The sequence below is a fragment of the Ceratotherium simum genome, chromosome 2 (assembly GCF_057802395.1).
Source record: "Ceratotherium simum simum isolate JZ-2026a chromosome 2, ASM5780239v1, whole genome shotgun sequence".
In the NCBI taxonomy this organism is placed as follows: domain Eukaryota; kingdom Metazoa; phylum Chordata; class Mammalia; order Perissodactyla; family Rhinocerotidae; genus Ceratotherium; species Ceratotherium simum.
In genome coordinates this window covers 67,531,255-67,556,211 of record NC_141901.1, presented here as the reverse complement: position 1 = coordinate 67,556,211, position 24,957 = coordinate 67,531,255, and the positions used below count along the sequence as shown (strand labels likewise).

At 34.9% G+C, this 24,957-nt stretch overlaps 1 protein-coding gene across 3 annotated transcripts in view; it reads right to left on the bottom strand.

The window, feature by feature from the left end:
- Positions 1-24,957, bottom strand: part of DPYD (dihydropyrimidine dehydrogenase) — a 777,563-nt gene that overhangs the window by 393,370 nt on the left and 359,236 nt on the right. For all 3 annotated transcript variants that reach the window (XM_004420800.3, XM_087446926.1, XM_087446934.1), the window contains one exon: positions 11,476-11,660. In XM_004420800.3, coding sequence (XP_004420857.1) covers positions 11,476-11,660 — 185 coding nt within the window. The remainder of the gene's footprint in view (positions 1-11,475; positions 11,661-24,957) is intronic.

Sequence of the window (24,957 nt, the reverse complement as noted above, 5' to 3'; positions counted from 1 at the left end):
GGCATGGATCGTATTTTTCAGAATTATTTTTTCTACCCATTCTAATGTTGAGTTATCTGCCTGAAGTAGCAATCTACTGCTATATTGGTAAGGAAGTATTCTGCCTTTACGGAGACAATTTCATTTTAAATTACTTTTCAGGTCAAACGCTGCCATTTAATAAAAGTTTGGAACCCGATACAAAGTCAATGAAAGGCATTAAAATTACTTATTAGTCATGGTATTTTCTTCCTCTATCACCAAATAGATAATTTTGTTTTGATAGCTCCATTAGATATAGGCTCCCTCCTCACTTTTTCCTTGATTTCTTTTTATAACATATAGATGTTATAAAAAATAAATACCCCTTCATACACAAAAACTACACATTATTACAAATAGAATTTTTAATAGAAAAAGTGTCAAGTCTCTGATACTAAATAATTATTTTAAAATATTAGCTAGAGAATACGCCAAAAATTAACCTGAATGCACCAACAAAAAGGCAAATTCTTTAGACCATACTATAGGATTATTGTATGTTTATTTATGAACTCTTGAAATGGACTTCATTTTTCAATGACAGTAAGCAAATTTAACTTTACTAGTTCCCACTGAATGGGATAAAAATGAGATCACATGCACTTCTGATTCTAGTTCAGTCTAAAGGCCCAGTTTCCCAGTGAGAAATTGGGCTGAAGTCATCTCAATACTGTGATCCTGACCAAGTGGAAAAACAGCATGGAAACAGCATTTAGCCATGACATACTTCAATATTATTTTTTGGAGGCTATTACTATCTCAAACTGAATCCATTATGATTTAAAACTGTCTTTTTATTGATATTCATTGTTTTTCAACCTGACAGTGGCCAATGATTTATATCAATCTTCTCTTAACAGAGGAATTAAAGAGTTTGCAATACATCTTAAGCTGAAGGACACTTTTTCAATAGGTTTCAAGATTTTAATACAGTTGTCATTTGAAAAGCTTTACCTCCTCTCAGTTGGAGAGGAGTTTAGAGAAGCAGCAGCTAGCTCTGTTGATAGGATTGTTTTTATCAGAAGCAGTGGAGGATTCAAAAATTAGTATGACATATTGATGATGCCTTTTTTTTTTAAAGCATTTTTATTCTCCAAGTGCAAGAACACTGCACTTGGCTGTCAATCATTAAATCACAAAATGAAGTCCTTTGCCTGGCCAGGAGATGTGTGACTCTACCAATGCTGGTAAACTAACCACCAAATTATAGCCTTTTCTCCCGCCTCACCCAGATTTCACAGGGGCTGCACACCCAAATAAATGCCTTTTGGCTACCCATTCATCTAACAGCTGGAAAGATGACACTTGACATTTGGAAACTTTCCTGTGAAGATTGCTGCGAGGCTTTCCCATTAGCTTCCTGGTGAGACTGTAAGGTCGAATAAGCTGCCTCAAAACCTGCAAAGGGTAACGGAAATACTCTAATATTAAGCCTGTGCAATTTAAATTTCTAATTCTCAAATCATAGTTCTTCAGATATTGTAGAAAACCATTGGTATATTTCAGGGCAAAAGAATGCCTTTGAAGATGGGAAATTAAAGTGATATTTTAAGCAATAATAATGATAAGTGTCTTTTACTTGAAGTTGGCACTGAAAGTCTTCTAAGCAACAAAAACTTGAACATAGATAAGTTCTAAGTTTGTTTTCTAAAATCTTAGACTGTCATATTTTTAGCAACTTTTCACCTTTGACCAGAGCAGACATCTTTAATATGAGGCACAGTTACTACCATTCTTATAGGTTTTATTTTCACATCAAAAAAATTATTAGAGATAGTTTTAAAATTCTTACAATGCAGCAATGTGGTTTCATTTTGAAAACCATTGAGCCCAAATAAAATAAAATCGTAAATATTCCATTATTAAGAAAATGCTGTGATCTCATAAATCTTTCAAATATAAACATACATTTTTTTTCTCTTTAGAAGGATAATTCCTTTTAAAGAGACCCCAAATCAGAAAGTTTTAATAACCTGACTGTTCACTATAGATATTAGAAAGACAAAAATCCCTCACAGAATCTCAAACCCTAAAAATGGCAGAAGGTGAAAGGCTTCATTTATTGATATGAATGCACATAATTCAATTAGCTTTATAGCAATGATCTTTTTGCACTGTGCTCAATTTCAAATTCCCCCTCTTCAAAGTGTCCTTACAATTTTCTATTCTTGTTTGTTAACTCACTATTTCTCAAGGATAGATTGACAAGAATGAATAGGCCTCTCTAAATGTTCAGTTAAATGTCCAAATGTAGATAAAATTAATAATATGATCAAAAAGGAAAATGAAATTTTTAAAAAATATATGCAGAAGGGCATTGAAGAAACAGGAGACATGAATGATATAACTTTCAATCTTGAATTAATCACCATCTGGGACTGAAATCACTTTTTAGAAGTCAATTTAGTGATGCTGATTTGTACCTCATTAGCAACAATGACAGATAGGGATTCCTATGGACGTGCATCTCATGGCCCCAAATCACAAGCCAACACAAGTACAAGCCTAGCTTTCTCATACTATTCCATCAACAAATCTACCAAAAGGAGTCTCAGCTCACAGGAAGAAAATGGAATACTTAGTAATGATTGGACTCCTCCTTTCTCTTCAAACTAAAATCACAACTACCATTTTGTATTCACTCTATGGTGGGACTATAGCATAAATCTCTCTCCACTAGGTACTGAAATCACAAATTCGTTTCACATCGCCTATTGAACTGCCATCAGGTGGTAATGACTTTCTGTCACTCTTGACCTGGGGCAGATTTGAACTAGCGACCAAGAGGTTAAAGGGTCTGTATCTCATTACCAATTCCCTGAGATACCTTGTTTCCTCAACAACTGGTGATTCTTTTGTGCCTCAATCGAACCAGAAGAAAATACACAAAAACCTCAAGCAGCAGAAAAGTAGGTCATCACTCCAAGGAATTTATGATAGTTTTGAAGAACTTTACAAAGAACTATTTCAAAATATACCCATATTCTATATATAGCTGAGTAGAATCACACTGACTGTTGGAGAACTTCATTATAACCTTCATTAAAATATCATATAAGCTTCACTGTTGAGCTGAGAAACACTGTAGAAAGCTAAAACATAAAGATTTCCTGTGCTCTGTGACTTCATAAAGTTAAGAAAGACACTTTAGATCTAACATGATGCCAGAACATTTGTGTGTGTATTTTGTGTATCTATTCTAAGATAATTCTGCCACAAAAATTAGTTTCAGAGGGGATTGACAAATTGGAAAGAATAACATAGATTTATAAATGAAATAATCAAAACAGTATCAGGCACTTTAACATGGATACTTATTATAGGAATATAGCATATTTTAATAAAGCATAAAGTTTGAGGAGGAAAAAAAAAGAATATCATTTGGGACACGCATGTAGACAAAGTCATATATATAGCAGAAACAACGAAACTAAACCAGTAAGGAAAAAATTAACTTCTTGTTGTTGTTGAAAGTTGACCTCAAATGTTGGCTGCCAATAAACAATATTCTATAACTATTCAACTTAACTATTCTGTAACTAAGTACTCAGAGACTCCTCAAGTCACTTGTAAACAAAGTAAGCAAAACTTTTATGTTTAATGTCCCAAGGCCTCCTTCCTTATCTTTTGCAGTTTCTCATAAGTGATTTTTCACAGGATGAGTTCTACCTGGAAGAAACCTTTTCATTTCTTGCCTATATTTGAAGAAGCTCTACACAAATTCTTTTCTTTATTTAATTTCTATTCCTACCTGTTCATTTCATATTTAACCCTCCAGTGATAACTCTTGTCTTTTGTCTCTCAATATTTATCTTTCTACCACTACAACTGCTTTCGTAGTAGCTACATGTACATTTAGTTGACCCCTTCCACTACTAGTAATAAATATTGTTTTTTTTAAAGTTGCATCTAAGAGAGAGTGAATTAAAAACAGAATTCTGAATCACAGAATAATGACATAACTAAAGGATTCTTCTAATGATGTACTCAAACCAGTGGGTTTTGAGATTATAATTTCCATACATTTAAGACCGACTTTCTTTGACAAAGTACCCCATGTTTATAAGATCATCATCTCAGAATTACCGTGACTACTTTAGGGAAAATGAGTTTCCAATCTAGGATTAGAATTTAGAAGAATTCAGCCTTTATTCCATTTCTAAGTGTGTTCTCAGTGGAGGATACAGCGTGGTGAGATATATAGCCTCTTTTTCCCTTTACTTTTTGTGACTAAATTTGTTAATATTAAAACAAAGTAAGTGCTCAATCTTCTAAATGATTATATTTTTGTAAATTAATAACATTTGGTATTAAGCCATCTCTTAAATGCTTTTGTAAAGGACACTAGGCATCTTACAGGTTCTCTCCCCAATTAGTTGCACCTAACAGATTCACTGGACTAATTTCTTTTCTCCTTTTCCTCTGCGAGACATACCAGGGACGGCCAAGGAGTGCTGAATCTTTGTAATGAGTAGGGTACCCCTGTGTGCCAATGGACTTTCTACTCCACTAGTTGAGCTGTGTGCTTATTAAGACTCAACTGTATGTTCCTCATTCCATTTGTGTTGATTATAAACGTAAATAAAAATTATATAAATTGATGAGCTATAGGAATGTGAAAAGAAAGGGGCTGATTCTGTGAAAACTAAGTTGAATGTTTTCAAAACGTATAATAAAGGTGAGTTACTAAAAAAAAATTGCTTCAAATTAGGTGTGGATTAAACAACTGAAATGACAGTAGGGCAACCATATAAAAATCCAGCGAATTTCTTCATACATTTCTTGAAGGTGTTACTCCACTTTAAAAAACAAAACTAGAAATTGTGGACTATATATCACAGACAGGTTTAGACAAGAAACATGATTGACCTCCAACCATGGGATTCAAAACGCCTTAGCTCTGAGTATTTTTTTTTTTTTTTGAGGGAAAGGAAAATAAGAAAACATCTATATGCTTTAAATTAAAATGATATCCTTAATATATGTGTATATCCTTTATACAATTCCCCATTTGAACTTTTTCAGATTAACCAATGAATTATTGATTTTTGTTTCAAAGGATAAGAGAACTTTTTTGTACTCCTGTGTTTTTAAAAGAATGTTCTAGATTTACCCAATTTATTGTTAATGAATGTTCTGGATTTACTTATACAATTAAAACATCTCATTTTTATCTTCAATTAACAATTAGATTTAAGTCTTTAATCATACTAATTGAGCCAATTGTTAAAAAGTACCAGGGAAGTAGTTGAGTATAGGGGAAAATAATAGACGTGTATGTTCAAATCCTGGCTTCGTTACTGACAAGATATTGACTTGGAATAGGTTTCTTTATCATTTTGGCCTTTATATTTAAAATGTGCAATAAAGATAATGATAACCATTAAACAGGGTCATTGTAACAAAAAAATGTACAACATATAATACATGTTAAACAAATAGTAGCCATTATTACAATGATCGACAAGTGAATATAAACGGTATGTTCCAAGGAGGATAAATATCAAGGACCACTTCTTTCATTGGTTTTCTCCAATAATTTTAAGTCAACATTGACCTCTGCTCCTTGACTACTTTAGCGTTTTTTTTGTTGTACTAAACTTAGGTTTCCATTACATCGTATCACATATATTTCTCTAATTATTTCACACATTTTTTTGTGTGTGTGAGGAAGATCAGCCCTGAGCTAACATCCATCCCAATTCTCCTCTTTTTGCTAAGGAAGACTAGCCCTGGGCTAACATCTGTGCCCATCTTCCTCCACTTTATGTGGGACGCCACCACAGCATGGTCTGACAAGCGGTGCATTGGTGTGCGCCCGGGATCCGAACCCGGGGCTGCCAGCAGCAGAGCGTGCGCACTTCACCGTTGCGCCATGGGGCTAGGCCCCTCACACAAGTAATTTTTGAATTCAAACATCATTATAAGCTCCTTAAGAGAAGAAAAGTTAATGGGTTTATATGGTTATTTTTTTTTCCTAGTACAGAACTTTTATCTATCCATCTGTACACACACACACACACGCACAGCTTAAGTAAATAAATTCACCAGAAAGAGGCAAGTAAAAATGCAAATAAATTTTAAAATTTATAGAAATTTTGTTTAGCTATAGTCATTCTTTCAGTTACACACTCTTTCTCTGGGTACACTGTCAAAATTATCTTTGATATTCAGTAATTCTTATTCAAGTGGAAGAAGAAAAGTCAAATATGCCTGGATTCTGCTAACATCAGTTTTATAAACAATTAAGGTGAAGTCATATTGGATCACTTATTAGCACAATTTAATTAAAGAGTAAATTTAATATTATAAAATAATGTCTCTTAAGTAGGGAAATGTTGATGAATTGGAAAATATTTCTCTCTATACTAATACCAGAGCTGACACTATAACTTCTTTATGCAAACAATTTCTACCACGTTCCTGCCTCATTACATACCCCAAATTAAAATCCTAACCTAAGTATTCTTATCATGTTCTAATTCCAGTTTAATTCAGATCCTTTCTCCCATTTTTCCTATGTATTCTCTATGTTCAGGGCCTCCAGTAGCCCTGACTGCCTTTTGGTGAAATAAAAAGAAGCTGCCACACAGGTGCAAGGCTTACAGAGCAAGCAGACGGCACCTTTGTGAAAACTCAAGGAAGGCGCTCCTTCCTCTGAATAGAAGTGGCACAACAAAAGGTACCAATATGTGGGTGAGTGGAACTTGGTCTGGATTTCAGCCAGCTGGTACCCTTGTCTGGGTACCCCTTGCACAGTAAGCAGGCTATACAATCATATCCAAGAGCCCTCTCTAAGTTCCAGCAATTCAAATCACTCAATATTCTTCCAATTTTCCTTATTCTCCGTCTTTATTCGCATCTTGATTTTTTTTAACCCTTTGCTGACTCCACCTTCTGATACCCACATCCAGACAGAATCCATCATTATCTCTCCCATGCTATCCCTGTCCCTTTACAGTTTTTATTATTACATTTATTATATTGTATTAGATTTATGTTTATACAACTTTCTTCCCTACAGACTGTGTGATTATTAATGGCAGGTTTTATGTTTTAATTCACATTTATAAACCTAGTGATTAGTGATTATTATATTAGTAATATAAAAGATAGCATTATTATGTTTTTAATTTTATTGTTTATTGAATGAGTGAATGAATCCATGTATGAATGACTACATGGATAGACAGATAGATGTACATGGATGAATAAATGAATGGCTAAATAAAATGCCTTTATAATTACCTGAAATAGCTTCTTTCAATCTTCATCTGTTAAAATCCTACACTTTGGCTTTCCATTTAAATCTCCTATCTTATAATTTGTCTCTGATACCATTTTAGCAATCCAAAGGGAATTATCTCTAATAACCCACAACAACAAAACAAACAACAAACATATATAGCTCAGACGCTCTACTAAGAGCTTTCCATAAATTATTTAAATAATCTTCCCTGCAACTCAATAGGGTAGCAAATCTAATTATTATTGCTCATTTATTAATGAATCACTTATTTACCCTTGAGAAGACCATGTTCTGGAGCAATGAAGTAACTTGCCCAAGGTCATACAGTTTGAAAATGTTGGAACTGGGTTTGAAATCAGGTCTGTTTAATTCAGAACCCAAATTTCTAACCACTATATTATACCTCTCTTCATTTATTCACTTTGGTACCCTCCCAAAGTCAAATGTTGGGCCCAACAGCTGGTACTCAATAAGTGATAATTGATCATATTAAATAATGAAATTTAGGTGAAGTTTTCATCAGACAACCATGGGAATTATTGAAATCCCAACATGGATGTCTTTAAATAATCACATTTATCTTAAAAAGTATACTACAAAGAAATTCTAAATATCCTTTTGCAATGATTGCATGCATGAATTAATACTACATGTGTATTAAATCATTTTTAAAGTACACGATCTAGTGTTACATTTCCAACAAAAAACTAATATAAAACATACAACAAGGTGTTGTAAACCTTCCTTCATGAATACACGTCAGACATGACAGAAATTTTTCTTAACAAATGCTACATTTGTAAGAAAATCCTATTAATTTACAGTGATAACGAACTTATATAACAAAACCATTAGTTTTCTTAACTCTTTAAATTCCTTTAAAATGAATTAACTCACTCTATGTATTTTTCGTATTTAATAGATGAATACACTCTTTATTCTGAGGGTATAACAACAAACAGCATGGTCACTGGCTTGTGTAGAGACACACCAGTAAACAGGCTTCATTCAGGGAAACTTAGGGTGCCATAGAACACACAAGCAAAACCCGAAGGATCCAGTAGGATCCAGACAGATGAAATGGGTTGAGCAGGAGAAAGCCCAGACTCAGGAGAAATCCTGGTATGTTGGGGGAAATTCAAACTGGCATCACAAGCTAAGAAGTTTGGGCTTTATCTTGAGCGCAAAGAGGAGCCTCTGAAGGTTTTAAATGAAGGAATTAGGATCAAACTTGTATTCTAGAAAGATGACTCTGGCTGCAATGTAGGTGCATTGGATTTGAAAAGGGAGAAAGTAGAGGCAATTTTAAGAGGCGATAGAGGCCAGAACTAAGTTAATGACAGTGTGGCGAGAGAAAAATCCCACTTTGTCGACATGTTTCTTTTTAGTCTTATCACTGCTTAACACTTTGCATCCAACATCCTGGCAGGAGATTTTACCTACCTTCCATTTCTACTCGATTTTTAAAATGTAATTCAACACTTTGTTTGACAAGTCTGAATCCTTCGGCCAAATCCAAAACTCTTACTGGTCACAAATTTTTTACTTTATATTTCCAACAGTATTATTCCTAGCAATACGTATTTTTAAAGCACGTGCACTTTCTTCATCATTCCTAAAAGTCTGTTTCCTTCCTTTCATGAGTAAGTGGAAGCTAAGTAAAACGAAGGCTTATTTTTTTTTAATACACATTTATCAGATTCAGGGAAGTAAAAAGATACAGCGAAGTCAAAAGAAAAATACCCTCAAGAATCCTTTCAAGTGATAATTGTGAAGCACTACAAAACCACAATCATCACAAAATAAATATTCTCTATGTATTTTAATTTAAAAGCTATAAATGGATTTAAATATTCAGAAAAAACGTTAACATATGCCATTCTCCACTGACCCATGTTCAGTTCTACCTTTCCAAATCTCTTCAGCATCTCTGCCTTCCTACCATTTTCACTCCTGCAAACTGAATTCACACATTCACTGGGTTTCATCTGGCCTAGCACAAGAGCCTGTTCTCTTATCTCCTGATTCCACTTTCATTTCTTCAAGGAGTTAACAGGTTGGTCAGTGAGATATCTGGTCAACCAAAAACTGTACTCTATGCAAAAAATAAGTGAATTAAAATAAGTGTATGAAAGAGTTTTTACAGAGATAGAATTGACCAGCTATATACGAGAGAGGGAAGAATAAACGAAAATTTAGATAAATAGTTCATAAATAAAATTGCGTACAGCAGTGCTGTTTTATAATGAGAAAAGTATGTGTGTGAACACACTAGTGTAAATCTTTCAACTGTGTTTTCTTAAGTACCACCTCTTATTTTGAGACTGTGTTGTTTCCTACTTTCCTCATAAACTTTCTTTTTCTATATATGTTAGTGTTATAATTTCATGTGTTTGAGTGTTTGTTTTAATGCTATTGCTCAATAAAATAAGAAGCCATCAGCCTCATTTTGGTTTCCAAATTGATTTTGAAAACTTTATTAGTTTGAGTAATCTAAAAGTCTGAGGACCACTGATTTAGAGGATTTGAATCTAGGAATCAAAAATGCTAAATACTCAAGGTGGAAAGGTTTGAGAGGGTGTGCTTGGTTTAAAAGCAGTGAATTCGAAGTGTACGTTAGACATGTCTGTGAGGATGTTCAGCAGATGGCTGGATCATGGAAGAGAGTGCCCTACTGGAGATATACATTAGGGAGTTAGTTGGAAGGAGGTGCGATTGGGAGCCTTCAGAGTGCTATGAAAATACAAGTAGAATGAGAACATAAAAATATAGGGCGATAAATTTTGGGGCAGATAGAGCAAAAGGAGCCAAAGCAGAAGTCCACCCCAGGTAGTTGTCTTGACCTGCTCCCTCTGTGTGTTTCTGAGGCCAGGGAGACCCTCCAAAGCACAGGTGCTGCAGAGACCGGAGCGGAGCCACTCACCAACTTTTCTCATTTCGGTTTCCAGGTTTCTGTTTGTTAAAATTGCATTCCTTTTTCCCTTCTCTCAATAGTCTAGTCTCTTTCGATTTGACTGATTTGAACAGCGTTCTTAATTTTAGATTTGTCATCTCCCCCAAAACACTTCCTAAATCACACCTTTGTCTCCATGCAAAACCCATAAGCTGGTTACACCCATTCTTAGAGCCCTACATTTCTGGGACACCACACTCTGGCCCAGACCCAAACATCTCAAGCCTCCCTAGTCAGAGATGTCAGGGGTGAGGCGGGAGTAGGTATGTGAATTGAACATAAAAAATATGATGTAATCAGTACCAAGTCTAGGCCCTACTTAGTAGACAGGTATTCTTCATGAGTTACAGAAACAGTAGGAAGACAACCAGAATAGACTAAATGGTCATGACAAAGAGGAAAAAAATATTCAAGGAAACATTAAAGACAAAGTGAATGTTTTTAGCATGTGAGAAACAAACAAAAGAAACCATAAGAGAAGCAGAAAGCATATTGTGAATAGAGAGTCTTTCCTGAATAGGGAAGAGAGAATAAGAATTTTACTAACAAGAGCAAACTTTTCCAGAAACATTTTATGTAAATGAGGTCACTGTATCTACATTTAATTACATTACAGAGCAAGAACAACGCAGAGCATGTAGTCAAAAAGTAAGACAACTGAGATGCAGTTATGGCTTTTTCCAGCAAGACCACACCGTTACTGCCCCAGAGTATGTTCAGCTTTATAGTTTATCATTTTTACATTTTGCATTGGTATCACAAAACTAAATAGTAAAAAAAATAATTACAATTGAAATTTATAAAATATTTGTTTTCTTTCCACTTAGGTGCATATAATTTGGGAATTGACTAGGACCTGATCTGATCCAAATATATAGACAACATAGTTTTCTGGACTGTTTAAGATCATTAGGAATATAGATTCTATCTCCTACCATATTGTGTACCATCCAGATTTGATAAATGTATTATCTATGTCTTTAAGCCATTGACAAATACTTTGAACTCAGCACGAGTAATGACTTCATGGCATTCCACTGGTAGAAATGCACAATGGATTTTCAATCAACTAAATAGGTCTACTATCCAGTCCACATTTAAAAAATTTTATCCAAGTAAATATCTAAGTGACATATTTCATATATCGTTATTATACACCTTATAGAAAACTCATATGAATGAATAGCAAAAACAAATAAAGAAGTACTTATCCACTGGAAAAAATTAACTGAAATTGATGACAAATGCCTACCTGTATATATTTGTGAATGAACCAAGAAGCTTGCTTCCCATCATTAACTGATTCCACTGTAGTGTTAGCCATGCCAACAACATCACCACCTGCAAACACCCATGGTTCACTGGTTTGCATAGTTTCTGGATTTACTTCTGGGAGACCCCATCTGTTAAATTTTATAGGGCTCAAAGCTTCTTTTACTGTACAAAAAAAAAAAAAAAAGAAAGACAACAGGCAATGACTAATCTGTGTATCACATAACAGTAATTTGAAAATTAAGAAAAATTATGATTTAATTATTGTTCTAGGGATTCAAACAATCCCTAGGTTGTTTTTAATGAACCATAAAAACAGAAAGTTAATTAAATGTCTCAGTTAACAACACATTCAAAGTTTACTTACTTGACCAACTCAAAATACACCTCACATGTAGAATTAAAGAACCCAGATTTGGGCAAGGTTTCAGATCTGGTATTTATGTTTAAGAAGTATGGATCCATGAAGAAGGAAAGTATAGCCCTTTAAAGATTTTAATGGATATAAAGTCCTTTTAAATCCCTTTAAATGAATATACAGTGCATTTTCTAAAACTTCATTTGTCCATAACCATTATTTTTACAGATTTGTTATTGCTCATATGATCCCAAACTTGCTCCTGTGTTTCACAGGTGCAAGTTATATCATGGATTTGGGTCAACGGAAAATCTCTTACTTTCACAGCAAGAAGTTTTATAAATAAAACAAGACAAAGTCTTCTACATTTTTACCAAATTATTTGCAGTTAATGTTAAGCAATTTAACGGACATAGAATATAGTTACATTTAGCGAGCAGTTTCTATTTTGTAAAAATCAACAAATGCCAGCATGACTGCTAGTTCCTTGTGGAAATTGCTCTGTAAAAGAGTTTTAAATTATTTGGCAAATACGCTGTGTTCCAATGAATCTATACGAGTCATGGAAGAAAGAAGAGGGTGAGTTCCCTTAAGAAAATATTTAAAGGAAACTCTGACTAGACACATGATCCTGATGTTTGGAGGAGATAAAAGAACAGAAGTTAGAGAAAGGGTTGATCAAGAGAAGAAATGAAGAAAAGTAACCAACACCATATATGATGGGGCAAACTGAGTCAGTGTTTAGGATAAAATGTTCTCTCCAGGTACTCATGTCATGAATTTTAAGTACAGCATCTCCAGACAGACTAAAGAGCTATTCTCTAGTCCAATTCAAAAGAGAATATAACAACTTAAACCAAAGCAGAACAGACTGGAAGATCTTGGAACACAAAAGTCAGTAGTTGAATAGATTAATGAGTCAAGTTTAAAATAAAATAATCAGATGTGAAAAATGTTATTATGACACCTAAAACCAATTTCTTCTGAGAAATAAGAGAAAAAAAAAAACCATAAAAATAGAGGGCCAGCCCTATGGCCTGGTGGTTAAGTTTGGCGCACTCCATTTTGGCGGCCCAGGTTCAGTTCCTGGGCACGGACCTACACTACTCATCAGCGGCCATGCTGTGGCCGTGACCCACATACAAAATAGAGAAAGATTGACAGCAGATGTTAGCTCAGGGTGAATCTTCCTCAGCAAAAAAATAAAAACAAATAAACAAACAAAAACATAAAAATACACCCTGGTACATATTTGTAGCTTTCTACTCAAAGAATATTAGAATTTTAGAAAACTATTAAAGGACTATTGTTGATTGTGTTTTCCCCACAAGACTGTAGGTTGCATGAGAACAGGAATGTGTCTATGCTACTTGTCGCTGTACCACAGAGCCTGGCACAACATTTGGAGCATAGGAGACACTCAGTTCAACAGATGAATGAATGAATGAATGGATGGATCAATGCTATCGAGCTTACATTTTTATTTAAAAATCTGCTACTGTTTGTATCTCTGATGCAATTTCATCTTTCATTGAGAGTAAAATTAAGTATTCATGTAATTATTTTCAACGCAGAATGGCATTTTGAGAAGTTTTTTTAATGTCTTGAAAGGTCACATGGAAAGAGACCTTTATCATTTGTTCCCCATTGCATAACAGATCATCACTACCATCTGTTGACAGTTACTTGAGTTGGAAGAAAGTCAATAGTGAGCATGGCTCATCAATTCAACCTATTATAATAATGGTAACTGTAACACACCATCACTGAATGGTTTATGTAATGGGTTTTATATATGTATACACTATATATGTAGTATAGTAAATATAGTATAGAGTAAATACAGTATATAGTAAATACAGTATATAGTATACATACTATATATATAGTAAAAAGTAATTCTCCTGTAGAAGAAATGACCTTATTTGTCCAACACTTTGATACAACTTCGTCCTACATAGAGATCTGAAATAAAGATGATTTTTTAAATGAAAAGGAATTCAAAGTTATTTCACTAGGAGGTCAAAGCCCTTTTATACATTTTTCTCATTTTTTACAGGAATATCCTTGAAGGTTAGCACAGAATTCACTCTAAACTTGAGCAAGGTACAGATTATGCCTTAGTTATTTTTGATTCCCCACAGCAGCTATTAGAGTCAAAGACATAGATAGTGTGACATTCTTGAAGCTTAAGTTTCAGGGTCCCTCACTTGCACGGAACTCTTTTAAGGCCCTGTTTCTAAATTTGAATTTGTAATTTTTTCTTTTTTTATAGAGGAGTCCTCAAATTATATACTTTGAGGACTCACAAAACCTGAATCTACTCTTGAGCACAGTGCATTATACACAGTAGGTGCTGAATAAATATTTGCTGGATTCAATTGAAGTTCTTAAGTAATGTGCTTTATAATTTCTTATAATTTAAAAATGTATATAGTATGATTCACTTTAATATTAGAGCTCCATCACTAACTCAGTCAATAAGTAGTCAGCAGACCTTACTATAAGTTTAATAAGTAACTCTTGCATTTCTGACAATATTTAGCACTAACACTGTAAGCCACTCCAGGAGCATTTATTTGTGAATTCAAAAGTGCTTTTCTGGGGCCAGCCTGGTGGCATAGTGGTTAAGTGGTTAATGCATGCTCTGCTTCTGTGGCCCAGGGTTTGCAGGTTTGGATCCTGGGCATGGACCTGTGCACCACTTATCAAGCCATGCTGTGGCAGGCGTCTCACATATAGTATATATAGTGTATATATAGTATATATATATATATATAGTATATAGCATATATAGTATGTATATATAGTATATAGTATATATATATATAGTGTATATAGTAGAGGAAGAAGGGCACAGATGTTAGCCCAGGGCCAATCTTCCTCAGCAAAAAGAGGATTGACGACGGATGTTAGCTCAGGGCTAATGTTCCTCACCACAAAAAAAATTAAAAAGTGCTTTTCTATTATAGGTCTTTCCACTGTATATGCATTGTATTATTATATTATATATATATAATTATAAATATAAATATCCCTAAACATTCATACATACTCAAGTTTACTTTTAAAAATATGTTTTCTTTCCTCAATATTTCACTCATTTATACTTTGAACTCTTGGACCTGAATATCAACTGTTTTAATTATTTTATCATTTGTAGTATCTAGCTAACTTCATTAATAATCAAACAAACTCTCTGACACTGTTTCCAAAATCGAAAAGGATTTTTCTTTCATATTGAAAATTATCTCAGCCCCCTTTTGAAAATTATCTACTGAATTTTCCCCCTATTCTTTTTGGAGGCCTTCAAGTTTAACAAGTTCACAGCTTCATTTAAGAAATAAACAGAAAAAACAATGAGAGGTCAAGCAGTTGGGTATGATGTTATTAACATATTATAGCAAAGCTCACATCAATCAAAATAAAGATTATTTCCATTTTAATACCTAATATTTTGATTTGTCAATATCTACAAAAGATCATTGAAAAAGTACAACATGGACAACTTACATGAATACAAGCAATGCTACAGTAGGTCAAAAAAGTTTTCTAGCAGTGGCACTAAGCAACTAATGCAAGAATGACTGTTCACTGCAACCTGAACATCAAATGTTAGGCTCATTTCCCTGTAGGCACAGTGGACTCTATTTAAGCATATGTTTTATATATGTGTGTATAGAGAGAGAGAGAGAGAGAAAGAATATAAATTCAGGAATTTATTGAAACTTTGTTGAATCTGATTATGGATCCAAATAGCACCTTTCATGATTTCAATGACTCTTCTGAAATATAGTAGTTATTTCTATTATTTAACCATACTTTTTAAGCTCCAAAGTATTTAACTTAGAACTCAATTCAAGGATTCAATGAAGAAAATCCATATGCATTTTATTCCTAATTTGTCAGAAAGGAGTTCATTTATTTAGCTACCTCTTGTGAGGAAGACTTTCATCCCCCTCATCATTGTAACCATCCTTCTATGAACTCCTCACAGCTCTCTTACATCTCTGCTGATACATTTAACTCAGAATACAATGAAAATAAATCTCAGAAGCATATCTTCTGTTCTGCCTTCATTTAGCTTGGAAGGAGTGAAAGCATAAGTAGATGAAAAATGTATATTTACATTTGCAAACCAAATAACTGCTTGCCATTTCCTATGAAGTGTTAAATGAATATTAATGGAAGGATTGTATTTTTTCTTTCTTGTTTATAAAATAACGAGGGTGGGGGGAGAGGATTTTTCTGCTACGATCATGCAGTTTTCCCACAATTTCCATGATATTGCATCTTGATGGAGACTGCAGCATATGTCCCAGCAGCTCCACAGTTGAACAGAAAAAGAACTCAAAACATGCTTATTCACAGTCTATATTATTCTGCAAATGGGAGAGAAACGTGTTAAATGATATGGTGCCTGGAATTTTATGCAGTCTTTAAAAAGAATGAAAATATCCTTAATTCATACCAAACATTCAAGATTTATGTTAATTTTCTGCTTTAATTACTACTATGTTCGAATGAGCTTATTTAAAAAACAAAGACACTCTGAGGTAGCTTTAAAACAAGAAATGGTTTTGAAATAGGAACTTTTAGTCAATTTAATGTTATGCATGAAATGATTTTTTTTAGATAGACTTAATTGTATTGTGACACACAAGTTCTTCAATAAGCCACAGCTCAACATTGCAGAAACCGTCCCTCAGGGACACATCACTAGCAGATGCAGATTGCCAAGGTCAATTAAACTGATGTAGCTGTGCTGTCATATATGTAGAAGAGAAACCCACAAGCATATGACAAGTATATTTCTCAGTATTTATAAAAAGACGTCAAGAATGTTATATTTTAGTACACAAATATAAATTAATTCTCCATAAACAATAAAACAGTACAACAGAAATCACAGTGAAGAAGGATCATTAGTATTCTTTGGAGAGTTTGATATGCTCTGAAACAATGGGGGAAATAAAAAAATTTAACATTTATAATAAAATGATACCTTGAAAACACAGACGAATTCACCTATCTGCTTCTGTTTAATTTTACATAACCTATCAGCCAATAGGATCAAAGTACAATGAAACAAAAAGACAAGCTGAGGCAATAATCTCAGTAATTCAGAGCTGAAAGCAAAATCTCAGCAAGAGCAAATAAATTCTAATTACAGGGCCAGGATATCAGAGTTCTGTTTGAATAGAATAACCTGGGGAAAGGAAGGGACAGACCCAGAGAATGCCTTCATCTAAGAATATCAAGTCCGGATGGCCTGAGCTTTGTCTTCACATCTCCCTCTGCTTCTAAGTATTTGAATCAATATGCCATCCATTCCCAAACACAATGGAATCCACAGTGAAGATTCATCATTTTCCTTCTGTAAACCCCTCAAAAGTTAAACTTGATTCTGCACCTTCCTGCTCCTCCAGGACCTCAAATAACATCTCTGACTCTCTTTAGAATATTGTATTTCTCATATTCTCTTCTCCTATTTTGCTTTTGTCACAACTGGTTTTGACATGATTCTCTGTTCTCACTGCCATTCTTACATCTTCCTTTACCTAATTTCTTAGAGTAATTTACACTGACTGCCTACTTTTTTCACCACCCAATTATTCCTTCTAGTCTGTCCCTCTAATGAAAATATGGACTCCATGCTCACCAAATTCTACGACCTCAGTCCACTTTCCTTTGCCTTTCTGTAGCATCCAAGAGTTGAATCACATCAATTTTGATCTCCTTCGTTGATTTATGGAATGTTACTCTATCCGAGCTCTCCTTTAAACTGTCCTCCTTGGGCTTCAGCTCCTCCTCACCTCTTCATCTTCCTCTTCCCAGCTCTCAAATATACAGTCTACACACTTTCTCTACCAGAAATTATAGTCATCTTGAGCCTTTAACTTCGTCTCTACGAAAATGACCTCAGACACTATCTCAAGCTCTTTTATCTTGGCACTTCTAGCTGCCTGTTATAGATTCCAATGTGGACGTTCTACTGTCCCTTCCAAATCATCACACCCAAAACCTAATTCACAAGCTCCCTCTGGGTCTTCCACCATTTCATGACTGATTATTAGTAAGCTTGCCCTTTCACCTCTCCTACTCATTGTGACGATCATTCATACCCTTTCTATTCTCCTCAAACCTTCCATGGACCTGGCTCCTTTTTCTTGCCCCTACTGTCAGGAGAAGGCCTTGCCTCATATTTCATAAAGAATACAGAAGCTATCATATGAGAACTCCCTTGTCTTCTCATTGCCAAAACTACAAACCTACTGTATCTGTACCCATTCTATCCCTCTTCATTCTTATAACAAATAACTCTCCCTCTTATCAAAGGCCAATCCTTCCACATGTGCCCCACAATCCTCTCTCTTACCTTGTAGGGATTTTGCTCCCTAGGTTACATGCTCTTTCTTCTCTATTATCAGCCATTCCCTCTAACTTAGACGTTTCCCATAAGCATGTACATACACGTACAGTATTTCCCATTTTAAAACCATTCCAGCAGCCGGCCACGTGGCCCAGTGGTTAAGTTCAGTGCACTCTGCTTTGGCAGCCCAGGTTCGGTGCCTGGGCATGGACTTACATCACTCATCAAAGACCAGGCTGTGGCGGCGACCTACGTAAGAGGAAGATTGGCGACAGATGTTAGCTCAGGGCAAATCTTCCTCAGAAAAAACAAAAAAAACATTCCAGACCTGCATTTGCCTCCCAAACCTTCACTAAACTCTTCACTAAGATGATGAATTAGCTCCACATTGCCACATCCAGGGATTCTTCTCAGTGGTCACCTTGCTTCAGGACCAGGACAAGAGTGAGGTAGCCAAAGAACAAAACTTGAGAAGGTCCTGGGGCTCAAGATCATACAAGTACAGGTAGGCACCTCACCTGTCTCACCCTAACTGTCACACTGCCTTCCTTGATTTCTCAGCAGCATTCAACAGATGATCACTTCCTCCTCACAAAAGTCCCTTATCTTGGCTTCAAAGACACCACACTTTCTGTTTTTCCACCTGCCTCCGTGATCACTCTTTAATCTTCACTACTGCTTTTTCCTATTCTTCTTTCTCAAATGACCTAGAAATAGATCTTAAAAATATTGGCATATTTGAATCTTTTCTCTTCGATTGTCTCAATGTCAAGTCAGTTACCATGTTCTGACAATTCATCCAAAGGAAACTCTCTCCTAGTTACTTCTTACATTTCATTTATATCATCCTCACCTAGTGAAGACTGTTAAGAAAAGCAATCAGCATTTATTGATCTCTTGTATTAAGCAGGCACGATGCTGGATATTTCCATATAATATCTCATTTAGACCACAAAAAAACTCTTTAAGGTAGGTATTACCATCCTAAATATAACCAATAGGGGTGACAGAGCCAGTGTTTGAATCCAGTTATTTCTAACTCCAAAGCTCCCCCTCTCACTTGGGATGGGGCAAGAGAAAGCCAGGAATGGGCCTACAACAGTCTCTTAAAGCTTCACTACTGGGGACCATGGGAGTAACTAAAATGAAGCAGATAGGGGTTGGAGAGACAGCAAAAAACTCTAGTCTTAACCAGCTTTACAGATACAGCCTTTAGGTCATCTCTTCCAATGGGACCTTTTCTTTTCCCTTTTAGGTAAATTAACCATAACAACTTTCTATTAAACTAGTCATTGTGTGCCTTTATTTCAGTTACTTGCTTTGCCTCCACCACTCCTTGAGTTTAGGGACCATATCCGGGTCAGTGCCTTCCCCAGCATCTAGCACAATAATTGGCACATAAGAGGAATTCAATAAATGTTTTTTGGTAGAAAAATGTAATATGAAAATGTAACAGCTATTGTTCCATTTATTTAGGACTCACATTATCCTATCTTAATTTGCTATTTTTCTTGTAGGTCTTACTTCCACAGAGAGTCAGCTCATTGTGGAGAGGAAACCCAAATATTTTCCTTTTTTTAAAAAAAGGCTTCTAAAAAAAAGCTTGTACAAACACACTAACTAGAGAAGAGCAGGCACTTGGTTAATCTCTTTTGATTGATTTAACTATTTGATTGTTCTACTGCTAGGGTTAAATAATGCTCAGCTTGGATCTACTTAAAGAATTCAGGCAGTGTAAAAGGTACAGATTTCATTTTCTTCCCCTCTATGCTCAGGACAAGCTTAGGCTGCCCAAGTTAAATATAAAAGATGGATGTCAATAATAGCCTGTAGCAACTCCTTTTATTTTACTTGTATTCTATGGGGAGTCTCATTCTCATTTGCTAAACTGACCAACTAATCAATTCAGAATTAAAATTGTCCAAGCACTTCACCTTGATTTGCTTATTTCTCTGCAATAATTCCATCTATTTAAAACTCTAAACTCCTTGAAGATTTGATTTCATTTTATCTGTAAGAGATCTCCTCAAGGAGGTCAGTGTCCTTGAAGGAAATATATGGGGATTGTTTTCAAATTCTCTGTTGGATTCCCAAATGCTACACTTTGATTTGCTTATTTATATTCAATGATACCATCTACTTAAGACTACAAACTCCTTGAAGGAATAGATCATCCTTTAATCTGATTTGGACCATAATCAACATAATTCTATGCACATTTGGGTGCTTAATACTTCTCGATAATTAGGAGACTGTGAAAAAAAGGAGAAAGGCTACTGAAATGTTATATATATACTTCTCACTGAAAGAACGTTCTAAAATGCTGAATGATACCATCAAGTGATATAAATAATTACAGAAAGGGATTAAGAAAAATGTTTAATATAAAATCCCCATTTGCTGAATTTAAAGCATAAACGAAAACAAATAGAAAGCCAGTAGTAAATTACACTACTTGCGAAAACAATATTATTAAAATATAAGTGAATATCGAAAAATATTTTAATTAACAAAATAAATCAAATGGAAAAGATTCCCTAAATAGAGCTTTAAAACTAAGTCTATGTGTGTTTGACTGCCATGACTAATTATGTATCCTTGTAATGTGTGTTCAATTTGGGCTTATTTAAATAGCAGAAATGCTCATTAGCTGCAGTATATCTGTGAAGCTTCAGTAAACAGTTTAATGGTTTTTATGTTTAACCAATTTCATAAGTTCCTGTAATTTCAGCTTTAGCAGCTCATTAATGTTATTTTTTGATATCCATCTTATGACTTTTTTTTCCTTGTCAATCGGCTGTAGGCATACTTCAACACAAACTTAAATCACACGGTAGAATTTCTTTTAAACATTTTTAGTACATAAGTAAATACTTGATTCAAAAATATAGCTTCTTTATATAGAGCACTAGTTGAATCACCATGCAGTCAAGAAATATCTTTGGTATTGGCAAAGGCTATATTCAATAGGGTTCATAATGATAATAATGACACACATTATTGAGTGCCTCCATGAACATGTGGCTGGTTCTGGACTAGGCACCAAATAAATTGTCTCTTTGGATCCTCGCAGAATAGGTATTATTTCCATTTTGTAGCTGAGGAAACCGAGACTAAGTTACCAACATCATACTCTTAGGATTTGAACCTAAATTCAAATCAGCTGATCCTTCAAATCAGCTACAGATATACCAGCTAGAAAAGCCTGGAGGTCTTCAGGGCCATTTGGAGATACACACCGAGACCTCAGGAGAGGGCCCTGGCATCTTGAGATTAGATACAGTTACAAGGATGGATAAAGTTCCTTAAGAAAGAACATAAATCCAGGTAAAAATAGAGTCAACCAACCACTTATTTTTTAAAGTGGCAGCAAACACAACCTGAACTAAAGCCCGAGGAGGAATCCTGCAGTCCTATTGTCAATATAATGTAGAATATATAAGATAGACAGAGTGAAATAGGAGAAGAGCAGGAGCTGAAAAGGAGACACCCATTTAATACATGTTCCCTCTGTGTGTGAGGGAACATATTTAATTGACTTGCCCCGTTAGACTTCCAGTACCCACCAACTCTGGAATAAAACTCAGATATCTTAGCCTAACACTAAAAACATTTTGTGAACTAGCGATGATATGTTTTTCCATCTTTACTCTACTATTTCTCATTGTGTACCTTATGATCTAGCCCAAGGAACGAGTCCATGAACGTATCCAATGTCCTTTCCCCTGACTCTGTTCTCTTCATTCCTACCCAGTCTTCAACTCTGTTACAAATGCCACTGCCTCCATAAAACCTTCTTTGATTCTTATAGCTGGAAGTCATCTCTCCACTCTGTGTGTTACACCAGCAGTTTATCTCTTTCTCCTTGAGTCACTTTCTACCTAATAGCATTTTTATTTATGTGCACTTTTCTCCCTCTATTAGACTGCAAGCTCCTGCAGACAGGGACAATGTATTCACTTTTGTGTACTCAGGAGACTCTAAAACAGAATCTTGTATACTTAATAAATACAGAATGAAAGAATGGGAAATAAGTTCCCACAAGTATTTAGGAGGACAGATTAGAAGAGTGTCAAAATTAAACTGAGGCATTTGGTTTCAATCCCACCATCAGGGGAGAATAATTTTAGATTCTAAAGTCTGAGAGTAATGCAATGATACTGGTGATGTAGAAGTTCATTTGGCAGCAGTGTGCAAATACAGGGGAAAACATTGGGCCATATTAAACCAAGTGAATTGTCAATACACTTTTCAGAGGGCTTGGAAAATCACTGGATATTTGCTGAACACATAATGCATATAATATTCTTGACAGCCTTTCATGTACTTGTATGAAAAAAAATGGTTGTGTAAGTAAAAGTCCTTTTGAAACATTTTAAAGAACTTTATGATTACAAAATATTATAAGTATGGCTAGCATGGAGAAAAGGTTGGCACTGGACAGCATTAGTCCACATAAAGCTCGTGCAGCACCCCTGAGCTGATGTTAAAGTTAGTGCTGGCTTTCTCCTCCAGCAATGCAAGCACATTCAAGACACCTAATAAATTACACATGCATATTACATTTGAATCGGGTAGCTTCCATATTTGGGGGATAGATATTAAATATGATTTGATATAATTTTCCAACTTATACAATTACAACTTACATTTATGCAGGTCACTGTCTAATTTAATGAAAGACTATCTTAAACAGGTATGTTGTTCTTTTTATTTTGTGCTTTGAGCCAAGGATACAAACACAAGGTAATTAACACTAATAATCTGCAATATAAAATACATATTACTAAGAACATTAGTATAAAATCTACACCATTACTTTATAATTTAAATTTTATATCTTGATTTTACATCTCATAGCAGCTGAGTGTAGTTTCACATTTCACAAGAATATTAAGTTTCAGAATAAACTTTTAATATACCATAAGCTAACAAGTATTTGAAAGACAAATATAATAGGCCATGGTCAATAAAGCTCAAGACAACTATTATCTTCACTATATGTTGAAGGACAACTATTATATTCACTATATGTTGAATAACATTGCCTATGTTTTATGATTTCTGTTCTCTGAAACAATTGTTATGTTTTCATTTTCTACCTTCCTTCCCCAGCAAAACTTGTTACATGCCACTGCTCTGCTTCTTGTATGTAATCTTTGATTTGACGGAAAACTACTGATTTATCCACTGTCTCCCTGTAAGAATGCATATGATATCAACCACTAGTGAAACCTGGAAAATAAAGATAAGGGAAGGCTCTGAACAGAGCTATTCACTGGGGAAACAAACCTATTCCTATGCAGTTATTAGAGGGAAGTAAAATAATTACAGAAATATCATGTTGTGCTTCAAATGGATGTCTAAGGCAGTTGTAAGTGATGTGATGTTGATTCCAAATCACTTTCAACACTGTTATCAGTTTGACCTCCCTCCTCATCACCTCTACCCTTTTAAAATAATTTCATAGAAAAACTGTGCAAAGATTCCATTATTTTGAATGGTTATTCTGCAGAAATGCTAGTACTGGCATTAGATTCCACCACTTCATCCTCACTCTGCACAGTAAATAACAGAAAGACAATAAATCTTTCAGCAAGAAAAAAATCTGATAATTAGGGCAGAGTTTAAGAAAACATGTACAGTTTTACTATTAAGCTCCTGAGAATGCTTCTTGCCCAAAATGTAATTAAAAGCAAGGCAATGTAGAGGGAAGACTAAAAATGGTGCATTCTCATCACTGTAGTACAAAAGATATATCAATGTTTATTACTCAGGCATCATAAAACAAAATGACAGCATAAGGAAACATATGCATTAGGAAAAGGTGGAAGGTACAGAACCATGGAATAAACTGTCTTGATGCCATGTCCTCCTCAAGATATTTACCATCTGAAAAGGAGCAGTAACAAAAGCTGACTTTTTCCTCTTCATAATGTGGTAGGTGAGATGCTTCTGGATTTCCAGAAGAAATGTCACATATCCTCTTTTATTGCACTTTTAAGAGCTTAGTTATAACAGCTTTCATTCATTAATTCAATCAGTGAATAGCCACTGTTCTAGGCATTAGGTTATGACAATGAAAAGAGAGACAAATGATATGTTATGATTCCCAATGTCTGTTTTCAATCATTTTCTATTTTCTTAGTTCTAGTCCCATTTCCAGTCGGTGAATAGATTTGCAAATCCAAATACAACACCTCACCATCTTCTTTAGGTTTCTTCTACCTGCTGCACTTGAGAGTTCCATCAGCCTTAGGAACATCTGATCACACTCTCAGACTGGAGACTACACACTCAATCTCTTTATCAAACAGATGACCAAATCCTGACCATTCTCCTTAAGAAACATGCCTTGATTCTGGATGTTCTTCTCTAGTTCTATCTCCTCTATCTTAATCTGGGCCTTAGTCAGTAGCCACTTAAACTAATGAAAACAGTCTTTTAATTGGTTTCATTGATACTATTCTGTCTTAATTCCAGGCCATCTTTTTCAACATCACTGCCACCACGGAGCAACATGCTTATTCCACACTCGTGATACCTCCTTCCATGTGGGAAAACAATCAATCACTGTTATAACACTCATGGTGTGTCTCTCACTCTTACTTACCTCTCCTCAAAAACCTGAAATTAGTAAATCTAATTAGTGAATCTGGAAGAAGCAATTAGGTATGCATAACTCACCCATGCCATGCCTATAGCTTGGCAGCTGCCCATCGGGCACAGGT